The sequence below is a fragment of the Elephantulus edwardii genome, unplaced genomic scaffold (genome assembly GCF_000299155.1).
Source record: "Elephantulus edwardii isolate Elephantulus edwardi_28Jun2011 unplaced genomic scaffold, EleEdw1.0 scaffold00055, whole genome shotgun sequence".
Classification (NCBI taxonomy): domain Eukaryota; kingdom Metazoa; phylum Chordata; class Mammalia; order Macroscelidea; family Macroscelididae; genus Elephantulus; species Elephantulus edwardii.
In genome coordinates, this window is record NW_006399805.1 from 10,994,396 (window position 1) to 11,016,438 (window position 22,043).

The 22,043-nt window shown below is 54.0% G+C and overlaps 1 protein-coding gene across 1 annotated transcript in view; it reads left to right on the top strand.

The window, feature by feature from the left end:
- The first annotated feature begins 999 nt into the window (after positions 1-999).
- The window catches only part of AGK (acylglycerol kinase), a 70,931-nt gene continuing 49,887 nt past the window's right edge, over positions 1,000-22,043 (top strand). Inside the window, exons 1-2 of the mRNA XM_006887228.1 lie at positions 1,000-1,100; positions 16,605-16,644. Coding sequence (XP_006887290.1) covers positions 1,000-1,100; positions 16,605-16,644 — 141 coding nt within the window. The remainder of the gene's footprint in view (positions 1,101-16,604; positions 16,645-22,043) is intronic.

Here is a 22,043-nt window from a genome sequence, read left to right on the forward strand (position 1 = left end):
TCCCGCGTGGACGGCGCCACATTACCGGGGAGGGACAGGGTTCCCCTGTGCTGCCTCCATTACTGGTTGTGAGAAGTATGTTTCGTGCCTTGGGAGAGATTTTAAACAAGACATTTAAATGGAAAACCTGGACGCATTGCTGCCCAGTGATTCCAGCCTCTGCCAGCCGCCGGGACAGTCGCAGGGCTTTCCAGGCAGTAACCTTGTGGAAGCTTCAGCTCGCTCCTTCAGAGGGGGCTGCTGGATTCCAGCGGCTGGCCTTGACGTTAACACCCTGAGACTGGATAAAGAACACTTTAACCACCACACCACCAGGCCTTACTTTGCATAGGGACAGTTCCTTGCGGTCCCTGTGTGGGAGAGGACACAGCTGTGTAGCCTCACTTACTTCCCACAGTACGTTTCCCCTCGAGCCCTCTGCTCTTTCTCTGTGGATGGTTGAAGGTGTGGGGATGTCTCCTCCCTTCGGGATGAGTAAACCCTCCCCTGGCTTGTGTTCTGGTTGTACGGTGTGGACAGAGGGGTGCTGTTAATCGGTGGTGTAAAGTCCAGAGGTCTGGTGGCCACGCCATTCTAGCTGATCCAGTCCACCAGCAGCTCCACAGGAGACAGACTGACAGTCTCCTTCCACGGGATTTACAGCTTGGAAGCCCCCAGAGGGTCAGCTGGGGGTCAAGGGTGAGAGTGTAGGGAGGGGTGCCGAGCCAGGCTGGGCTCGCCTTCTCTCTGCGTTGTTCCCTCCAAGTCCAGGAGGAAAGTGTGACTGCAGAGCAAAGGAGAAATTCAGTGGCAGGAGGTGAAGGGAGAATGGGAGGTGAGGGCAGGGGAGGGTCGGGCTCAGAGGAGGAGGGCTGAGAAAGTGTCCTTCAGAGGGAGGAAAGCAGGAGTGAGGAGGGGCCGCAGGGGAGGGACAGCGTGGAACAAGGAGAGACAGGGACCCTGTGCACCCACGATGGTGGTGGTCTCTGTTTCCACAGAACCAGCCTACCTCCCGACAAGATGCCTGTGTTCTTTAAAACACTTCGAACTCACTGGAAGAAAACCACGGCCGGGGTCTGCCTGCTGACCTGGGGGGGCCACTGGCTCTATGGAAAACACTGGTAAGTGCCCGACACCCCGCCTCCCTAACAGTGCTGGGGGTGTCAGACAGCCTGCCTTCATTCCATACCTCCAGCACTGGGAATACTGTACACTCGACTTCACCATCAGCATTGGGAAGACCCAGGACACCCCTCAGTTCCCTCCACAGTGCGGGAATACTGTTCTCAGCAACACTGGGAGTGTCCACGTTCCCAGCCCCACTATGAACCCGGCATTACTGGGTGTAAGGTGGTTCCCCTCCCCTGCCCCTCCACAATGGGAGTGCCTGAGAGCCCCCTCTGCCCCCTACAATGTGAAGGATTCCAGGGCTGAAATTGTGGTTAGCTCTGTTGGCGTCTAGAGATGTTGTGATGTCTGAGAACCCGGCTGTTCCAAAGACCCAACCTCCTTCCTGTGGAGACGGGGCTGCACAGCCTGAACTTTGCAGGGCCACAGCCATGACCCGGTGTGGATGGTGACGGTGGGCCAGGGAGGGGCCCCAGTGTGGTGGTCAACGGTGGTATGGATGGGTGAGGATGGTTGTGGGAGGGACCGCAGTGTGGGTGGTCAGCAGGCTGGGGAAGGGTGAGGATGGTCCTGGGAGGGACCGCAGTGTGGTGGTCAGCTGTGCTGGGGATGGGTGAAGATGAGTCTGGGAGGGACCCCTCTGTGGCCGGTCAGCAGGCTGGGGTGGGTGAGGATGGGTGTGGGAGGGACCCCTCTGTGTGGTGGTCAGCAGGCTGGGGCATCTGTCCCCAGGAGGACGCAGGCAGCCTCGGTGCAGACTCCCTGCTTGTCAGTTCAGGGCACTCTCTCTGACCTCTGCCTGCTGCCCTCCCCCTGGCCCCTGGCCTGCTGACCTAAGGAAATGCCTTCTCCAGCCCTCTGATGAATAAGGGCGACTAAGTTTTACAAGTTTTTGTATATAAATTACGCGGGTTATTAAAACAAATTTCAGTCTTTTGAGGATTCTGGCTACGTCTTAAGGGTGGAAGAGCACACTGAAGTCGGCGCTGTTGAATAGGAAAGAGGGCGGTGTGCTTCCACTGTCGGCCCCTGCTGGGGGGTGTCTCTGACTCAGTGGTTGTTCCCCCTGAACACGGTGTTCACCCATGAGAACTGCATGACGGGCCTTCCGTTCTGCAGCTATTTGGAAGACAAGGAGCTCTGGTGGTGGAGTGGAAAGGAGCTTCACTGCCAATGCCGAGGTATGCGGTTCAAATCCACCAGCCGCTCCATGGCAGAAGGAGGAGCATTCTCCTCCCGTGCAATTTACAGCCTCTGAAAACCCACTGAAGGGCCAGCTATGGGTCGGTTCTGACTTGACGGTACACAACAGTAACAAAATACGGGAAGATATTTCCTGCATCTTCGCAAGTACAGATGTTATTTTTAGGTGCCATTGGTTCAGTTCTGACTGATGGTGACCCAGGTACAACTGACTCAGACCTTGTGGGATGCTGCACCACCCTCACACCATGTGCTCACACCCCGCTCTCACGCCCCGTGCTCGCACCCCGTCCTCCCACTCTGTTCTCACATCCCGTCCTCACACCCTGATCCTCACACTCCGTTCTCACACCTTGATTCTCATGCCCCATCCTCACACCTTGTCCTCACACCCCGTGCTCACACCTCTTCCTCATGCCCCGTGCTCACACCGCATCCTCACGCCCCGTCCTCACACCCAATGCTCACACCCCGTGCTCACACCCCGTGCTCACACCTCTTCCTCACACCCCGTGCTCATACCTCTTCCTCACACACCATGCTCACACCCCATCCTCACGCCCCGTCCTCACACCCCGTGCTCACACCCTCTGCTGTGTGAGCTCCTTGCTGCGGTCACTGTGTCTGTCCATGTCTCTGAGGGTCGTCTTCTCTTTTGCTGACCTCTTTGCCAAGTGTGATGTCCTCCTCCAGGTCCTTCTTGACAACTTGACCAGAATATGTGAGGTGACGTCCCACTGTCCCTGCTTCTCCGGAGCAGCGTGGCCCTTCGTCAAGACAGGCTTGCCCACTCTTCTGGCTCTTCACACTCTGCCCGCTGTTCTTTACCCTCCCCCTCCCCAACGATTCAGAGACACTGATTCTTCTTCCCTTACTGCCCCATGCCTCTGACCCATCCTGACTCGTGCTCTTCCCTATTTATTCACGGCTCAGCTTTTGAGTACATGCATATCTTGGAGATATTTTGGGTTAGTTCAGGGCCACCCCAATGAAGCATTATCACAGGATTAAACATACCACGATAATTTACGATAAGCAAGTCCCAGGGATTGTTGGTTTTCCCAGGCCCTAGACAAGGGTCAAAGTTATATCGATGTGGGATGCTGTTGTTTATGAAATGTGAAATAGCATTATGGGAAAGTTGGAAATATTGTGAGAATGACTGAAATATGACCTAGAGACATGGGATTGGCACAGCCTCTTAGAAACATAGCGCCATCAGACTTGCTTGAGGTGGGGCTGCCACAAAGCATCCATTTGTAAACGTCATTGTCTCCAAGGTGTAATAAAAGGAAGTATCCCTCTATCATCATCATCATCAAATGAGGTGTCGCTGAATGCTTGCCGGGGATGGGTAGGAGTCCCATTCCCTTGGCATCTACAGCAGAGAGCAGCGGGGAGCTGTGAAGGCGCAGAGCTTGCTGTGGGTGTCTCCTTCCTCTCCTTTCTGAACAGGCCCCCAGGCAGAGGCTCTCTGTCCCTGGGTGGGCTCCGTCCCTGTGCTGACGGACCCGGGGGTGGTTGCCCCTTTCCGCTGTCATGAGTAAAGGTATGGCGAGCACAGGGTTGCTGCCCTGGAGCCCCTACCCTCTGTCCTGAGCGGGCGGTAGGGTCACATGGGTGTGGTTGTTTCAGACTGGACGAGCAGAGTGAGGCTGGGGGATCGCTCTAACAGGCCACAGCCCTGAACCCCTGAAACACTGCTCTTCTCTGCACACGTGGTCTTGTCATGAACGGTCATCGATTTGATGGTGATGACGACTTTGAAGAACACCAGCCAGCTCCATTTTCTGTGCCCCGGCGGGGGGTGGGTCCCCACTCTCCCAGGACGGGGAGCGGCTTTCTCCAGCAGGCAGATGGTGTCCAGGGCCCAGTGGTGCCCCCTCTGCCCTGACATCCGTGGTCACTACCAAAGCCCAGCCCATGGTTCGCCGCTTTTCTTCCTCTGCCCTTCTTCCTGGAAGCTCTGTAACCTTGGCCTGTCCACAGAACAGCCCTGACAGTCTCCTTCATGGGACCCTGGTGGTTCTTAGGGGGTCTTACCCTCCCCCTTATCCTGCCCTGCCTTCTGAATGGGTGAGGTGAGTTCCCAGCGCCCCAGCACTCATGTCAGCGTCACCCTCATACAGGTCTCCCCAGAGGTGCTTCCTGTTCGCCTGTGTCACGTCACCACATCCTCTAGCTCTGATATCTCAGGGCCACTGGGCTTGACCCGCCCTTGACCTTCTGTCTAAGTCCTTCTATCTTCCTGTGTCCCCTCAGTGGTGTGGGTGACCCCTTAGCACAGTGTCCACCCTTCACCCCATCTCTTCTAGGGGCTGCACTCCTGCACTGCCCTTGATCTTCTGCTCTCCCTGGCTGACCGTGCACCCAGCGTGGCCGTCCCTGCTCTGCTGAACTGCAAGTGAGCAGGTGCACGCCATCTGCACTTCAGCCTCCTTCTGTCCCCGTGCACCGTGCTCCCTCTGTCCCCGTGTACCATCTTCCTTCCATCCCGTGCACCGTCTTCCCTCCAGCCCCACACGCCGTCCTCCCTCCATTCCCGTGCTGCATTGTCCTCTTTCTGTCTTCATGGCCCGTCTTTCTTTAGTCCCCAGGAACTGTCCTCCCCTGGTCCCCATGTGCCATCATCTTTCACTCCCTATGCACCATCCTCTCACTTCCCCCCACCCCGTCCCCACTGTCCTTCTGAGTCACAATGCACTGTCCTCCCCTGGTCCCATGCACCGTCCTCCCCTTGTCCCCGTGCACCGTCCTCCCCTGGCCCCCGTGCACCGTCCTCCCCTGGCCCCCATGCACCATCCTCCCCTGGTCCCTGTGCACCGTCCTCTCTTGACCACTTTCCCCTACGTGCCTCCCTCCCCACCTTGAGTCCGTGGTCCTCAGCCCATTTTGCACACGGCTGCTTGGTCACTGCAGCCCGTTGGCTCCTGTCTTTCCAACTGAAGGGAGCTGTAGTGCAGTACATGGTGAGTCGAGCACCGACTCGGGGCCCGAGGCTCAGTGGTTCCAGCCCGTCGGCTCTCGGGAGGCAGGTGGCAGCCCCTCGTGGGGTTCACAGCCTTGGGAAGCCAGGGACAGTTGCTGTAAGTTGGGAGCAGTTCAGCAGTAGTGGGTTTGGGTTTTCGACACAAACTTTTTGTAAGGACCTGTTCTGCAACGCGCCCTGCCGGTCACACCGCTTCTTACCCGGTTTGTAGTCGAGGTGGTCACGTCTGACTGTAGCCCGGCCCTGCCCTTGACTTCAGCAGAAGGGACTGCTAGAGGGAAGCCTTCCTGCTCCAGGCTCCCAGGGGGCACATGTGGTCCCCTCCTGGAGAGCCCCGCCAGCCGCCATTTCTTCAGAGCTCCTTCCTCAGGGAAGCGACCACCATTCTTTCCCAGGTGGTCGTTGGGTGCTGTGGGGTTGGTTCCGAATCCGGAACAGAACAAAGCACTGGCTGGTCCTGCCCAGCCTCACACTCCTGGCTAAGCTTGAGCCCATTGCTGCAGGCACCGTGTCAGTCCACCTCATCCAAGGTCTTTGTCACTGACCCTCTTCTTTCCCAGGCAGATGTCCTTCTCCAGGGACTGGCCCCTCCTGATAAGCAGGTCTGAAGGATGTGAGACGAAGCCTCATCATCGCTGGTTTTTAGAATTCTGGATATATTTCTCCCAAGATGCATTTGTGTTTTCTGATAAACTTTGGTTTATTCACAACTGTCAGCACAATCCAAAGGCATCAGTACCTCTTCATGTCAAACTTCCATCAGTGAAGCACAAACCTGAAGTGCACACCCCGAGTGTCGTCACCTGTATATTGTGGGACCTGGGTCTCCAGCCGATGGCAGAGATGTCACCACCCCTTGGGGGCTTCTCATGTCCTCACAGCGCATCCCATCCCCATGTTGACCACCGTCCGTCTGGTCCCAGTGTCGAGGGGCTTCCCTTTGTTCTAGGACTTGGTGGAAGTGAGATCGTGCACCGTGTGCCTTTTCTGCCTCTCATCTGATGACCAAGAGTCATCTGGATTTCTGTTGTTCTGCCCTTTTTATTGCTGAGTATTTTCCAGAAGGCTCACCTGTGATGATTATTATTTCATGCTCATACAATTTTCAGTTCCTTGTCCGTGAGTTTTAAGACTAGTGGATGTAATAAGACTGGAGCCTTCAGCATAGCTTATACCTCAACATCAAGAAAACGACTGGTCCTCACCACGGGGCCAATGGAGAAAAGGTGGAAGTTGGACATGATCTCGTTTGACTTGGATCCACCATCAGCCTCATGAAACCAGCAACCAGGGAATCAAAACATGAGTTCCACTGTGTAGTTCTGTTGTCAAGAACTTCTAAAGAGCAAGGAGATCACTTTGAGGAGTAAGAGGCGCCTGACCCGTGTAAATGGTATTCTCAGACACCTCGTATGTGTAATAACTTGGACAAGATGAAAGAAAGGCTGAAGAGGTGATGCCTTTGAGTTGTGCTGTTGGCAGAGAGTATTGAGTCCCCTGTGGACGGACTATCAAAAGAACGCAGAAATCCGTCTCGGAGCAAGTGCAGCGAGGGTGCTCCCTAGAGGCGAGGATGGTGACACTCGTGCCTCACGTACTTTGGGCATGTGGTCAGGAGGGGACAGTCCTCGGAGGAGGACACCATGCCGGGAAAGGTGGAGGGTCAGAGAGAGAGAGGGTGACCCTCCACGAGAGGGATTGACAGTGACTGCAGCAAGGAGCCAGAACATGTCAGAGAGTGTGAGGGTGGCGCGGGGCAGGACGGCGTGCACATCTGTGCGCATAGGGTCCCTGAGTCATAGCCTGATGGCACCTGGCCACAACGTGTAAAAAGCACACTAGAGAGAGCGTGCACGTGTGTGTGTGTGTGTGTGTGTGTGTGTGTGTGTGCGCGCGCGCGCGCGCTTACCTTTCTTTCCTTTGATGTTGTGGTTAAGTGCTGTCGAGTCGTAGGCAACTCATAGCAACCCTATGAGCGAAAGACTTGAGCATTTGTATAACTTTCATTGTTTCTCCATGTTCATAGAGTTTCCAGAGGCGAGATATATTAGAAGTGGGTGCCCCTCCTGCTTCCAAGCTTGTTTAATCGGGGAGGTCCAGCAAACACTGTCCACCGTGGGTAACCGTTACTGCATTTGACACATCAGGGTCACAGTGTTCAGCGTCACAGTAACCACGAGTTACCTCTGTACAGCAATGCACAGACCAGGCCTGAGGGCCGCAGATAAAAAAGATGGAACGCCGAAATAATGTCTGCACTTTCATGCTGGCTTTACTATTTCAGCAATGACGTTGGTTTAACAGAAGAAAGTATAGTCGATTTTGAGGAGTAAGGTTTGTTTGTGTAGCATGTTTGGGAGAGTCGCTGGCACGTTTTGATGGATTTCTCTGTCTTGGTCTTGTTTGGTGCCTGTCACTTGTGGGCAATGCCTGGTGTTTGTTTGCCAGCCAAGTCCCTGTTGCTGTGCACACAGTGCCCTCTCTGCGACTTTCTCCTCTGCCGTCTCGGCTGTGGTGGGATGTGTGATGGTGGAGCTGGGGTGGTGTGGTATGTGGTGGTGGGATTGAGGTGGTTGGGTGTGTGGTGGTGAAGCTGGGGTGGTGGGATGTGTGGTGGTGGAGTTGGGGAGGTGCGGTGTGAGGTGATGGAGTTGGGGTGTTTGGTGGTGGAGTTGGGGAGGTGCACTGTGTGATGGTGGGATTGGGGAGGTGGGGTGTTTGGTGGTGGAGTTGGGGAGGTGCACTGTGTGATGGTGGGATTGGGGAGGTGGGGTGTGTGGTGGTGAAGTTGGGGTGCTGGGGTGTTTGGTGGTGAAGTTGGGGTGCTGGGGTGTTTGGTGGTGGAGTTGGGGTGGTGGGGTGTGTGGTGGTGGAGTTGGGGAGGTGCACTGTGTGGTGGTGGGATTGGGGAGGTGCAGTGTGTGGTGGTGAAGTTGGGGTGCTGGGGTGTTTGGTGGTGAAGTTGGGGTGCTGGGGTGTTTGGTGGTAGAGTTGGGGAGTTGGAGTGTATGGTGGTGGGGTGTGTGGTGGTGAAGTTTTGGTGGTGGGGTGTATGGTGGTGGAGTTGGGGTGCTGGAGTGTGTGGTGGTGGCATTGGGGTGGTGGAGTGTGTGGTGGTGGGGTGTGTGGTGTGACTGACAGCTTGCTCACAAGCCAGCAGCAGGAAGCGGCGATGCACAGTGGACTCTGGAGAGAGGCGATGGGCTTCTCTCTGGGTCGTGCTTTTCCAGCAGGATGGGAGTGGACATGAGAAACTTAGGGACCTTCAGATCCAGTGGTGGGGTCTGAAGTCTGAAAGGGTGGTTCTGTGGCACCCAGTTGGCAGCAACCTTGACGGGAGAGTGGACAGAGGAGCAGCTGGTGCCGGGCGGTGGAGGTGGTGATGGGGTGGGAGGCAGAGTGTCCCCTGCAGGCAGGGACTCGGGCTGGGGCGGACACCATTACTCATTACTCAGCTGTGGCCACAGCTGTACCATCTTCCCCTATGAGCCTCACTTCCCACAGCACCTGAGAATAAGGTGTCTGCCAGGCCAGTGAGCTGTGGGGCAGGAGCCGGCGTGTCCAGTCCTCAGTGGTGCTTGCCTGCAGCAGCCAGGACCCATTGTTGCCATGGAGCCAGCTCGAGCCAGGTGACTGCCCATGTGTCAAAGTTTTCCTGGTCCACCAGGCTGTCAGTGGCTGACTTTCAAAAGTCAATCAGCAGGCTTTTCTTCCTCGTCTTAGTCGAGAGGTTCTGCTGAACCTTGACCAGTGTCACAGCACACAGACATCTGCTGACAGATGGGGTGGGGGTTGTCTGCTGTACCTGAGATGCACTGGCCAGGAATCGACTGGGGTCTCCCTGATGGAGGGTGAGAGCTCTAACCTGGAGCCTCTGTGCCCACCAGTGATGGCTGTTTCCACCAGGCTTTCGGGGAAGAGAAGGGGAAGTCACTCTGCCTGGGGTCAGGAGGGAGCCGTTTTGCCTAACTGGGTTAGAGACTGACAGGGTGGGGGGCTGAGATGTGATGGGGTCCCGGGGTAAAGGATGCCTGAGGCACTGGGTACAGATTCTGGGTTCAGCTGTGTGGCTTCATGCTTGGGTCCCTGATGTAGCAGCCACTTGAACTTGACCTCCATTAGCATTGGCTCTGACTTTGCACTTGTGACCTGCTGTGGGGCATAGGGTTTAGGGACTGAGAGCAAGCGGGGGTCTCAGGCTTCATCATGGGGGCTGGGGGGAGCCCAACAGCCCAGGGCTCTTTGGAGGGCTGCCCCTCGGCTCTTCCTCTGGGAAAATGGGTTGGACTGTTAGGCAGCCAGCCTGTTTTGCTCTTCAGCTGTTTGAAGGCCCATCTCGTCTCTGCACGGGCGGCTGCTGCAGTGTGCCGTATTAATGGAGCTATTTAAAGGAGCTCATTTATGGGCAATTAAGTAGCATGCCTGTCAGCCGGATTGGATGGGGAAGGAGGGAATGCGCCTTTTTTTTTCTTTTAAGTGCAGTGAAGCATAATTATATTCCTTTTCCCCCCAGGTTACCTAGCAGACTGATTTCCTCTGTAAAAAGAATCTTGCTACTTTGTCTTACAAACTTTCTCCAGTATGTTTTATGGGGCTGGGGGTGGGGGATGGACAGGTAGGAGGTGGAGATTTTGGACTGTGTACCTCGGGACGTTGGGTCAGTGGTTGAACTGCCCCAACCCTGCAGAGGGAGTTGGTGCTGTCGTAACATCACGGACTCTTCTTCTTAAATAAGGCAACTGTGGCTTATTGAGGGGCAGAGGCGATTGTCACCAGGAAACATGCGTTGCCATGTGGCAAAAACAGCTGATCTGCTGGACCACAGAAAGGACACGTTCCCAGACTGCTGGACCAGGAACGGGAGGTTACGAGATGCAGAAGTGGCTGAGAGACCATCAGAGTTGATAAAGGCAAGAGATGATTGCCAGAAGCGAGGACTTGGCAGTGATTGGTCCTTGACTTCAGTGGGGTTACCTGATTGGTCAAAGATACGTCATGCGCCTCCTCTTGTTACCAGTGGGCCCTGGGCTGCAGCAGGACCAGGTTTTCTGGAGGCTTAGTGGTAAGGAGTTGTACTGGCAACCCAAAGGTACACTGTTCAAATCCACAGCTGCTCCTTGGGAGAAAGATGGACATTCTCCTTGCGTGGGGTTTCTTGCCTGTTCAAACCTGCTGGAGAGTCAGCTGTCAGTCAGTTCAGACTCTGTGGTACACAACAAGAAGATGTTGCTATAAAGGGAGCTGGAGGGTCAGCCATGGGCCAGTTTCGACTTGACGGCACACAACAACAGCGTAACAAGTAGGAAAAGCACTTCTCAGCTGTGCCTCTGCTCCTGGGTCCATTGTGAAATTTGGATAAAGCTGTGTCCAAGGCTCTTGGCGTCAGGCATCTGTTTGCTCTTAAAATTGAAGACCTTTTGGGGATGGATTGGGCACCGTGCTCTTCTGGCCAGGCCGCAGGAAGAAGGATGGCTGTCCTTGGGTACTATGGCCCACGCAACTCCAAGGCTGAAGGGACTCCCTTTGGAAAGGCAGCTTTTCAAAATCCAATGGGGACCCCAGCCTCAGGCTAAGATGTTAAAGTGACATGAAGGCCCCACTTTTACCTGGCCCAGTTTACACGTGGCAGGAGTCTCTGGTTCCAGAACCCATGCGGGCCCTTAAGTGGAAGCTGTAACAGCTCACGTGTTTCCTGGTGCTGGAGCAGAAGCCTGACCCCTGGGCCACCGAAGGAGGCACAGGCTGCCAGGTGCTGTGATCTCTGCGCGGGCCTGGCGTGCAAACAGGTATCTGAGAACAGATTAGCAGGGTGTGCGCATTTGTTTGTCGTTGCATATGCAAATGCATCATGGCTGGTGGAGCAGAAAGCACGGGCATGGGCTGCCCAGCACCAGTGATGGGGGAGTGTTTGGAACACCTTGATGAAATGGGTGTTAATTGTGAGTGGGAGGACAGAGGAGAGGAGGAGGAGCCACAGGGGACATCTGAGACACTGAGAGACTGTAGAGAGGTGGTCACAGCACGCACTGCCAATGGAAGGGTCAGCAGTTCAAATCCAACAGTGGGAGAAAGTTGAGGCCGTCAGCTTCCGTGAAGACTTCAGCCTTGGCAGCCCCTTGGGGCAGCGCTTCCCTTCTGTACAGGGTCCCTGGGCCTGGCCTGCCTGCCGCGGGCTTCTTGTTGTGAGAGTTGACTGTGACTCATAGTGACCCTGTGAACAAGGATCTGAACCCGGTCCTGTCCTGTGCCGTTGCCCTCGTCTGACACACTGAGCCCACTGCTGCAGTCACTGTGTTGATAAGATGCCATCTCATGCTTCATTGAGGTAGGGCTAACCCGGACCAGACCCTCTGACCTCCAGGCAGCCTGACTCCCAGTGACCCTCTGTCGGGTGGTCGGAAACCAGAAGCTTCCTCGTCCCCATGCTCACCCGGGACGGGTCTATACTCACCTGGGACGGGTCTCTGCTCACCCGGGACCGCTGTAACTCACCCGGGATGGGTCTAACTCACCTGGGACAGGTCTAATTTACCTGGGACAGGTCTGTGCTCAACCAGAACTGGTCCACGCTCACCCGGAACGGGTCTGTGCTCACCCAGGACAGGTCTAACTCACCCAGGATGGGTCCATGCTCACCCAGGATGGATTTTACTCACCTGGGATGGGTCTGCCTCACCTGGGACGGGTCTTAACTCACCCAGGACAGATCCACACTCACCCGGGATGGGTCTACGCGCATCCCTGTGCTCCCTTGACTCTCACAGGCCTTGGGGTGTCTCACCTGCTGCTTTTGGCCTGTTCTCCCACCTGTTACTAGAACTTAACCCGGGTGTTGTTGTTAGGTACCATCAAGTCAAGTATGATTGACAGTGACGCTGCGAACAGTAGATCTGAAGCCTGTTCTCTCCTGTGCCATCCTCACAGTCCGAGACACTTGAACCCTTTGGTGTTTGAGGTTTTTGTTGTTGTTTCTGAGGTTCTTTTCGAGCCCGTTGTTATGGTCCATCTCATTGAGGATCTTCCTCTCTTTTGCCAGCCCTCCACATTTCTACACATAATGTCCTCGCCAGGAAATAGCGCCTTCTAGCAACATGCCTGAAGTATGTGAGACAAAACTTCACCAGCCTTTTTCCAGGGAGCACCCTGGCTGCACTTTTTTTTCCAAGATGGAGCTGTTTGTTTTTTGGCAGTCCATGGGATCGTGAGTGCTCTTCTCCAGCCCTACAACCCAGCAGCATCAGTTCGTCCTCTGTCATTGTCCAGTGCCTCGGAGTGTGTTCAGTGAGCCCTGGAGTGACATGATCAGCCAGTGTTCTGTCCAGTGTTCTGTCCAGTGTTCTGTCCAGGGAGGCTCAGTCAGCTTAGTTAGGAAGTCCCACATGACAGTATTTGCTGAGGGGCAGGCTGGCCCACCTTCTCAGGGCCTCAACCTCCTCATCTGTAGAATGGAACAGCAAGTGCCTGCTGGGGCGTGGCAGACACCATGGAGAATGTGGCCTGAATTTTACCTGATTTTCTGTTTTATTCCAGCAGTGCAGCTATTACTGAAAACGTTTTGGAATCTCCTTTTTTTCTGAACTTTCCAAAGAATATCAGAAAATCTTACTGGGAGCAATCTTTTTCTTTGAGGATGTGTTTGATTTTCAGAGGCAGCCTGGTTCAGAGTGAGATGAAGGTGATTTAGACCATTTTTGAAATATTAACCGAGTAAGTCGGATGCTGATGAGGCTGCTTTTGTGGCCTCGGAATTGGTGCAGCCTCCCCTCGGGCTCCGCCCCCTCTCCATTTGCACGTTAGAACTCAGAGCATTACCATCATGAAGTCTTTTGATTTTGAATAGCACTCTGATAAATCAAGTAGTATTAGCAAGCTCAAGAGAGCTGAGGTCTTGAATAATATATTTAATCACAAGTGAACCATCCACATTTTCTTTGCAGCCAAAAAGAAAGTAAGGAAGCTGGTCCAGGGTGCCCCCTTGCACCACTGTGGGTGCTGGGGCGGTCCCATCTCAGCCTGCGCCCCCAGGCATCAGGATGTGGATGTGGAGTGGGCTGATGCTGACTATGGATGGCCTTCATTGTGGGTAGAGTCCAGGAAGGACAGTGAGGGGCATGGATGGCTGGGTGAGGGGGGTGCAACTTTTCCCGAGTGTGGAGAATTGCAAAGTCACAGCATGAGGGGCTGATGCGTCAGTGGGGAGGAGGGTCCATGGAGAGACAAGTCTGTGAGACGATGGGTCTCCAGAGAGGAGGGTGCCTGGGGAGGAGGCATGGAGCCCTGAGGGCCAGATGAGGGTGGAGCTCCCCAGCTCAGGGATTGACTTAGTGGAAAAATGGATGAATGCCGATTAAGTACAGGGAAAGATAGATGTTGTTGTTAAGTGTTGTCGAGTTGTAGACGACTTACAGTGATCCTGTGAACGAAAGACCTGAATGCTTGTATAACTTTCATCATTTCTCCAAGTTCATAGAGTTTCAGGAGACAAGCTGTTTCAGAAGTGGATGCCACTTCCAAACTTGTTTTAATTGGGGAGCGCCACCAAACACGGTCCACCATAGGTCACCATTATCGCATTTGACTCACCAGTGTCATAGTGTTCCGCTTCACAGTGACCACGAGTTACCTCTGTACAGCAAGTGGACACACCAGGGCGATACGACCTAGTAGAATGTTTCACCAAAAACAATTAAAGGTAGGCCTGAGGGCTGCAGATTAGAGTCACCCACCTTTGGCCTGGTACCCTCACTTTCTCTCCGCTAGGCCAACTGATCTTTCTCTATGCTGTTGCTGTTGTTGTTAAGTACTGTCGAGTTGTAGGCGACTCATAGCAACCCTATGAATGTAAGACCTGGACACCTGTATAACTTTATAGATAAGGGAGTATTTACGGCAGCTGTTCGTAGCCAATAGATTATGCCCTGAGTTTGCCTCGTTTTTAGTCTGTGTTTTGTTGATGTTGGACTGTCTCACAAGGAGTAATGGTAGGAAGAAGAATGTAGGTGTTGGTGGGGGCAGGGGCAGAGGCGTGGATGGAGGAGGGTCAGTAGGGAGCCGGGGCGGGGTGAGTGGAGGGGTGGGTGTGGAGTCCCACTGGGGGTAAGTAGATGGTGGTGGGGAGTCTGGGCAAGGATGAATGGGCGGGTGGAGCGGAATCCAGGGGCTGGTGAGTTGTTGGGTGGGACGGAGTCTGGGTGAGGGCAGATGGACAGGTGGAGAGAAGCGAGGGCAGATAGTGTGGTGAGTGATGAGCTCAGGCAGTGGGGGCAGCTGGCCATGACGGCTGCCTGGAGCAGCACTGCCCAGGAGTCCATTCATCTTCTACTCCGACCCCCTGGGCTGTAGGCCTGGCTTCCTCACCATATTGATGGACCACTGCCCTGTGGGTGGCACTTATTACTGAAGCACCCCCTCCCTACCCCATCCCTGCCTCTCTGCCTAGCCCTGGCCCTGCCCTGTCCTGCCCCACCCTGACCTGGCACGGTCCACCCTGCCCTACCATGTTGGATGTTGGGGTGGCTGTAGCTCCTTGTGCAGCGAGGTTCACTGGCACCCTCTGAGCACCTTTCCACAACCCCCCAAATTTTTATGAGGTAATCTCATGGTTGTGCCAAATGCGATAATGGTTACCCATGGTGGACAGTGTTTGGTGGAGCTCCCAGATTAAAACAAGCTTAGAAGCAGGAGTGGCATCCACTTCCGAAATATCTTGTCTCCTGAAACCCTATGAACTTGGAGAGAGGATGAAAGTTATACAAGTGTTCAGGTCTTTTGTTTATAGGATCGCTGTGAGTCGTCTACAGCTCGATGGCTCTTAACAACAACAGGCATGAAAGAGCTTTGTCCACAACGCAGGCACCAAGCTAGGATGAACGAATGACTCAGTCCGCTCTGCCCCTGATTGATACAGGAGCACCACCACCAATCAGGTGTCTCTGTGCGCATAACCAGGGGTTTCCATGCACCTTTGCCGGGGAATAGGTGGTTCATGTACCTTCATTTCAGTTTCACCTGGTACCAAAATTAGATTTGCTGGAGTGGAAAATCTCCAAAGTTCAGAGATCTAAGCGGTCAGCCCTTTCCTTCCTTTGCACGGTTCCTCCGAGTAGCTGTAGCCACCTTTTCTCTTCCGTGCTGGGCCTGCTGTCAGCTTTTTATATGTTAGTGGTGCTGGCCGCACGCGTGGCCTCTCACGTGGCCAGTCGGCTCTCTGCATGTGGCCCAGAGGTGATGAAGATGTAAAATTCATGTTTCCATGGTGGTCGTTTCTGAACGGAGCCGTGGTTGTGGGCTGCCGTCCTAAGGTCATGGTCCACATCCAGCAGGCCCTGCACTGGAGGAGAAGGAGGAGGCCGGCTGCTTCTGGGACGTTAACAGCCTTGGAAGCTGTCAGGACAGTGGTGTTCTGTCGCAGGGCTGCCGTGAGTCAGAATCAGCGAGGGGACAGGGCTTGGCGCTCTGAAGTTTGCAAGAAATGGCAAGGAGAAAAGTATACAATAGCGTGACATAGGCAAATGGCGCGTGTGCTGCCGGGAGAAGAAGGTGATAGACTTGTTCCGCGCAGGGTTGCTGCAGACCTCCAGTTTGTAAAAAAGAAAACAGGCCCCCAGTATCTGCCAAGTGCAAACAAAGTGCGAGAAAACGAACTATGGTACTTTGATTTCACAAGTCAAAATTTTGCCTCAAGCTAAAAGTTCTTGTTTGTGATATGCTTGCATGTGTGATCTATATGGTTTTGAGGAAACCAGAATAAGGAAAAAGACAGAGTGAGAGAGAGAGAGTGTGTGTGCGCTTGCTACTGTGACATAAGCCGCACAGATCTGTTGTCCTCCAGGTCAGGAGGGCAGATGCCCGGAATGGGCCTCACGGGGCTGAAGTCACTGAGATGGCGGGGCATGTTCCTTCTGGAAGCTCCAGGGGTCTGCCTCCCACTACCCTACACCTCGCACCTCTGCCCCTCCTCCTGCAGACCTGACCCCTCTGACCTCAGCGAGGAAGGATCGGGTTGGGCTCGTGACCCAGGCTGCTCGCCCACCGCAGGGCGTTAGCACACTCACACTCGGTGATGAGGGAACTGATGCTTACAGGTTCTGGGGTTCAGGGCGGGGACATGTTTGCACCCTGTTCTGCTGGCTTCAGTATGGAGAGCTTCAACACAGAATTGTGTTCTGTGGAAATATTTGTCAGATTTCACTTGCACTTGGTGCTTTGTAGAGAAGAGGAGTGTATTGACATGAAAATCCAAATGTGCTTTTCCAGGCCTGACCGCTGATGAAATCTAATGCCTTGTCTCTCGTTTGTTCTCCAGCGACAACCTGCTCCGGAGGGCGGCCTGCCAGGAAGCCCAGGTAACGCCCACCTCCTTCCCGGCCCCTCTGCCCACCTCCTCCACGAAGCCCTGGCGGGGAGCAGTACCAGCACCCCACCCTTGCGTATGTTGGCTTGTGGATAACTCAGGCCGGCCCGGGGAGCGGGGACCTCCGTCCTCCTGTGGACAGGCCTGATCTGGGCCATCTCTGAAACTCCTCGGTTCAGAACGGGGTCTCCTCCACGTCAGCCTGGCAGCTCCTCCCAGTTCACCTTTAAACCCTGCTCTCCAGCCCCGCTGACTGACTGACCCTGTGCTCATCGTCCCCAGACCCTCTGCCATCGAGTTCTTCCTACGGTTCCTTCCACAGTGACTCCTCAGGGCGGAGTAGACCCCGCCCTCAAGAGCACTTCTGAGGCTGTAATCTCTCAGGGGAGCGACCTCCATGTCTTCCTCCCACAGGGCAGCTGGTGACTTCAGACAGCCCAGCACTCAGCCTTCTGCGCCACCAGGACTCCTTGGTCACTGCCCCAGCCGCATGGTGACGTGTCCATGGCAGCCACACCTGTGTGCGTTTCTCCCAGGCCACAGGTCCCCTGTCTGCTCCTGACTGTCGACCCTTTCAAATCCAGCCCCTCTGCAGTGGCCCACGGTGTCCGCAGGAGGACGCCCAAGGGCAGGAGGACATCCAAGACAGATGCCTCTTTTTACATGTCAGTTAACGAGTGACGTCAGAAATACTGGAAAGGAAACAGGAGAGAGGAGGGCCCAGTGGGCAAGAGCCACGCTGGGTTCTGAGGTGGTTGTGATGACCACGGCGACAGATGCTATTAATAAACCCACCTGCTGGGGGATCGCGACCCAGCTCTCCTCACGCAGTGTTAGAAACGTGGCTGTGCCTTGGAGGTTTTAGCCCATGTGTCTTCAAGTCATTTGAGACACCACCTCTAATAACTTCTCATTTCAAATGTGAGGAGTCCCCACCCCTTGATAGCCAGAGCCCCGAGTCTTTCTTCACTGTCCACAATGTAGCACGTGCCTCTCAGTGGTCTGTGTCCCCTGCATTGACCTGCTGGATGCTCTGCCGCCAGGATTTCTAGGACCAGCAGGGGAATTTGTGATTGATGGACAGTTCTCAGCAGAGTGTTCATACTAGACAGACCGGGGAGAGGCCTGGACATCTCGGAGATACTTCTGAGGAGTTGCCTCGGGAACCCCAGGCCAGTGGGAGAATGTGGCCCATGGGAGTGCTGCCTAGGTGGCCCTTATGTCGTGGACAAGGATGAGTAGCTGTCATAGCTGGGGGCTCGGCAGACCATGTGCATTGCAGGCCCTGGGACTGTGGACAGCAGTAGATACACAGGGGTCATGGCTAGAGGGTTGGCAGACCATGTGCACTGCAGGCCCTGGGGCTGTGGGCAGTGGTGGGTACACAGGGTCAGGGCCTCGGAAGACCATGTGTACTGCGGGCCCTGAGGCTTGGACAGTGTTGAGTACACAGGGTCAGGGCCAGGGCCTCAGCGGACCATGTGCATAGCGGGCCCTGAGGCCATGGACAGCAGTGGATACATAGGGGTCACAGCTAGTGGTTTGGCAGACCTGCAGGTCCTGAGGCTGTGGACAGTGGTGGGTACACAAGAGTCATGGTTAAAGCCTTGGCAGACCATGTGCATAGCAGGCCCTGAGGCCATGGACAGCGGTGGGTACACAGGGTCAGGGCCAGGGCGTCTGCACACTGTCACTAGGAGGGTAGTGCAGGACTGGGCAGTGGTTCCTTCATGGGGTCACCGTGAGCCAGAGCTGATTCACCAGCAGCTAAAGCTCGACCCGCACAACCACTGAGTGCCTTAAATGTTTGATGAGGAGGCTTTCCCTGTGCGGGTCTGTCCCCTGACTCACGCTGGGACTCTGTCCATCTGGTCAGCCATGGCCACCTCTCTTGGGCTCTGTCTCCTCGCATCGCCCGGGACCATGTCTGTGTGCGTGTCGCGTGGCTTGCTCTGTCTCCTGTTTCTGCCGCTCTCTCACTCCCCACTTCCTCAGCGGGCAGCTGACGTCGTCCATCTGTTGACAGAGGTGGGCTCATCCTAACGATTCCCTGTTAGTGCAGCTGCCGGGGGGCGGGAGAGCCTGTTCCAGGTGGCCTGGTGGGGAGAAGGGGCGTCACGTCACCGTCTCAGCTCACCGTGATGTCTCCCACCCAGCCACTCACCCAGCGTGAGCTGCAGGCATCAGCTGCACCTTGGTCAGAGTTCGTGGGCCACATGCCATGCAGGGAGAGGTGTTCTGTCGGCGTGGGCTTTGCTGCCAAGCCCGGTTGGGGGCATCTCTCACAACATTCCAGCTGTAGTGTGATATCCCAGCCAAGCTGTGACTGGAGATCAGGCAGCCCCGTCCGTGGTCTAATTTAGGTTGAGAGTCATAATGTGCATGAGACGGTCTGTAAGGAAACAGTCTCCTTGAAGCAGTTGTATTCATTTATTCAAACAGCTTTATTCCATTCCTTTTTTTAACTAAGGCGCAGACAGTGGGTCTGGAAGGACCTTCACGGGTGGGCCATAAGGAGTGTGGTGTTTAGTAAAATCCTATGCTCCCCTTCTTGGCTTCACCTTGTTCTCCTGCCCTGTGCACCTCACCCCCTGCGGCCAGGCGTCCTCTCCTGGGCCTGGCTGACCAGCTTTTCTTCAGCACACAGCAGCATTCCGTTCCACTCTCATATCTGTCCCCTCACGTGGCCGCGGCCCTGACTGCTGTGTGTGTGGCACTCCCCTGGGACCGGAGCTGGATGTGACTTCCAGGCCTGTCACTTACTCGCTACAGGACAGCAAGGGACAGTCTTTCCAATCCTTGCTTTCTTGTCTGTGACAGTTACTGTCGTTAGTGCTGTGGAATCTGCCTGATCCTGTGCTGTCCTCACAGTCTCCACTCTGCTCAAGGCCATTGCTCTCGTCACCGTGTCCCCCAGCTCCTGGAGGAGCTTCCTCTCTTTTGCTGACAATAGAAACACTGTTTTTACAAGCATGACAGACCCCAGACCCCTTCTGCAGGGACATAGCCCCTTCTGTAGTTCTCGAAGTATGTGAGATGATGGCAGATCCCTTCTGCAGGAACAGAGCCCCTCCTCTAGTCCTCGAAGTACGTGAGATGATGACAGACCCCTTCTGCAGGGACAGAGCCCTTCCTGTAGTCCTCCAAGTGCGTGAGATGAGGTCTTGGCATCCTTGTTTCCGAGCAGCACGCTGGCTGTCCTTCCTCCAGTGCAGATTAGCTTGTTGATGGTCTGTGTCTTATACTTAGTGCCCTTCACCAGCACCACAGTCCAACAGCATCCAATCACGGGCCTTCCTTGGTTAGTGTCCAATTTTCATGTGCATGTGAAGCGATTAACAGCGTGGCTTTGAAGACCTTGGACATGATTGTTGTCCGTATCTTAGCACTTTAGGGAAAGAACCTTGGCAGCAAGTTGGTCCCATGCAACACGTCTTTATTTCTTCATGGCCACTACCATGAGGATTGATTGTGGATACAAGTAAAATGAAATCTGCTGCTTTTGTCTGTGAAAGTGGGGCTGTCTTAGTTTCTGAGAACTTAGAGTGCTGTATGTGAGTGTCACAGACGCTATGACACTCACCCAACGTGCATTCTGCTTCTTTTCCTGACATGATGTTGTTATTAAGGACCATTGAGCCATTACTTCCCATTGTTGGTGGTTGTTAAGTGCCGTTGAGTTGGGTGCGACTCATAACAACCCTGTGAACAACAGATTGGGATCCTGGCCTATCCTGTGCCATTCGCACACTTCCCGATACACTAAAGCCCATTTTGGAAGTCACTGTAACAATCCATTTCATTAAAGGACTTCTCTTTCACTGACCCTCCGCCTTTCCAAGCATTGATGTCCCTCTCCAAGGAATAACCCCTCCTGAGACCATGCCTAAAATATAGGAGACGAAGCTCCACCGTCCTTGCCTCCAAGGAGCACTCAGGCTGCCCTTTTTCCAAAATATATCTTTCTTCTCTTGGGAGTCTGTTCAGTACTCCAGCACCACAACTCAAAGGCATCAGTTCTTCTGTCATTCTTATTCATTGTCCGGCTCTCAGATGCATAGGAAGTGATTGCAAAGACCATGGTCTTACCAGGCACACTTTAATCTTCAAACTAACATTATTGCTCCTCAGTACTTTGGAGAGTTCCCTGACAACAGACTTGCCCAATTCAGTATGTCTTCTGATCTCCTGACTGTTGGTACCATGAGTGTTGATTGTGGATCAAAGTAAGAAGAAACTGTTGTCAGTTTCAATCTTTTCTCCATCTATCATGATGTTTCTTGAGAAGCAATCTGTATGGAAGACTGTAGGCTTTGATTTCTACAGCAAGCATTTCAAGTCTTCCTCGTTTTCAGTAAGCAAGATTGTGTCATTTGCATAACACAGGCTGTTATTGAGTCTTCTTCTGATTCTGATGCCACATTCTCCCTCATAGAGTCTAGCTTCTCAGGTGATTTGCTAGCATACAGATTGGATAGGTGTGGAGAATGGAAAGAGTCCTGGTGCACACCCTTCCTGATGTTAAACCATCCCCATAGTGACCACATATGACAGGACAGACCTGCGCGTTGGCTCCCTGAGCTTCCATCTTTATGGAAGCACAGTGTCGGGGCTGTGCCCCGTGGAGCTGCAGCTGTGTCAAACCACTAGCCTTTTTGTTAGCAGCTGTATATTTAACCACTGTGCTACCAAGGGTCCTTCCCTGTTACCATGCACGGCTGCAAAGCAGAGGGAACTCTGTTACCTGGTTTTCTTACATAGGAGTGAAGGTATGGTGATTAACTGAGAAACACTAAGTTACCCATAGATGAACTTTGGTGTGAGTCAAAGGAGAAAATGATTGCACTATGAGAACTGAAGCCGGATGGTCACCTTCTCTCCGATAGACGAGCCTTGCTGACTGCATGTCTCATCAACCCCAGTGCCTTGTCAGAGAGGAGGCGTCTCTTGCCTCTCCTGATACCCAGCTGAGCTTGTTGTCTTCTGTTGACAGTGTCTGTGTTGATGTGTATGGATATAGTCATTAAGGGTGTGTCTGTTGATGTGTGATGGTGTCAGCTTTGATGGTGTGTATGTTACTGTGCAGTGATGTGGCTGTTGATGGCGTCTGTGTTGATGCACGATGATGTGCTCATTATAGATGTCTGTGGATGTGTGATGATGTGGCTGTTGATGGTTCTGTGGGTGTGTGATGATGTGTTCTTTAAGGGTGTGACTGTTGAGGTATGATGATGTCAGCATTGAGGGTGTATGTGTTGATGTGCAATGATTTGGTTGTTGACAGTGTCTATGTTGATGTGTGATGATGTAGTTAGTGGTTGGTGGGATCTGTGTTGATGTGTGATGTGTGATTGTTGACTGTGCATTGATATGGTTGTTGATGGTGTCTAT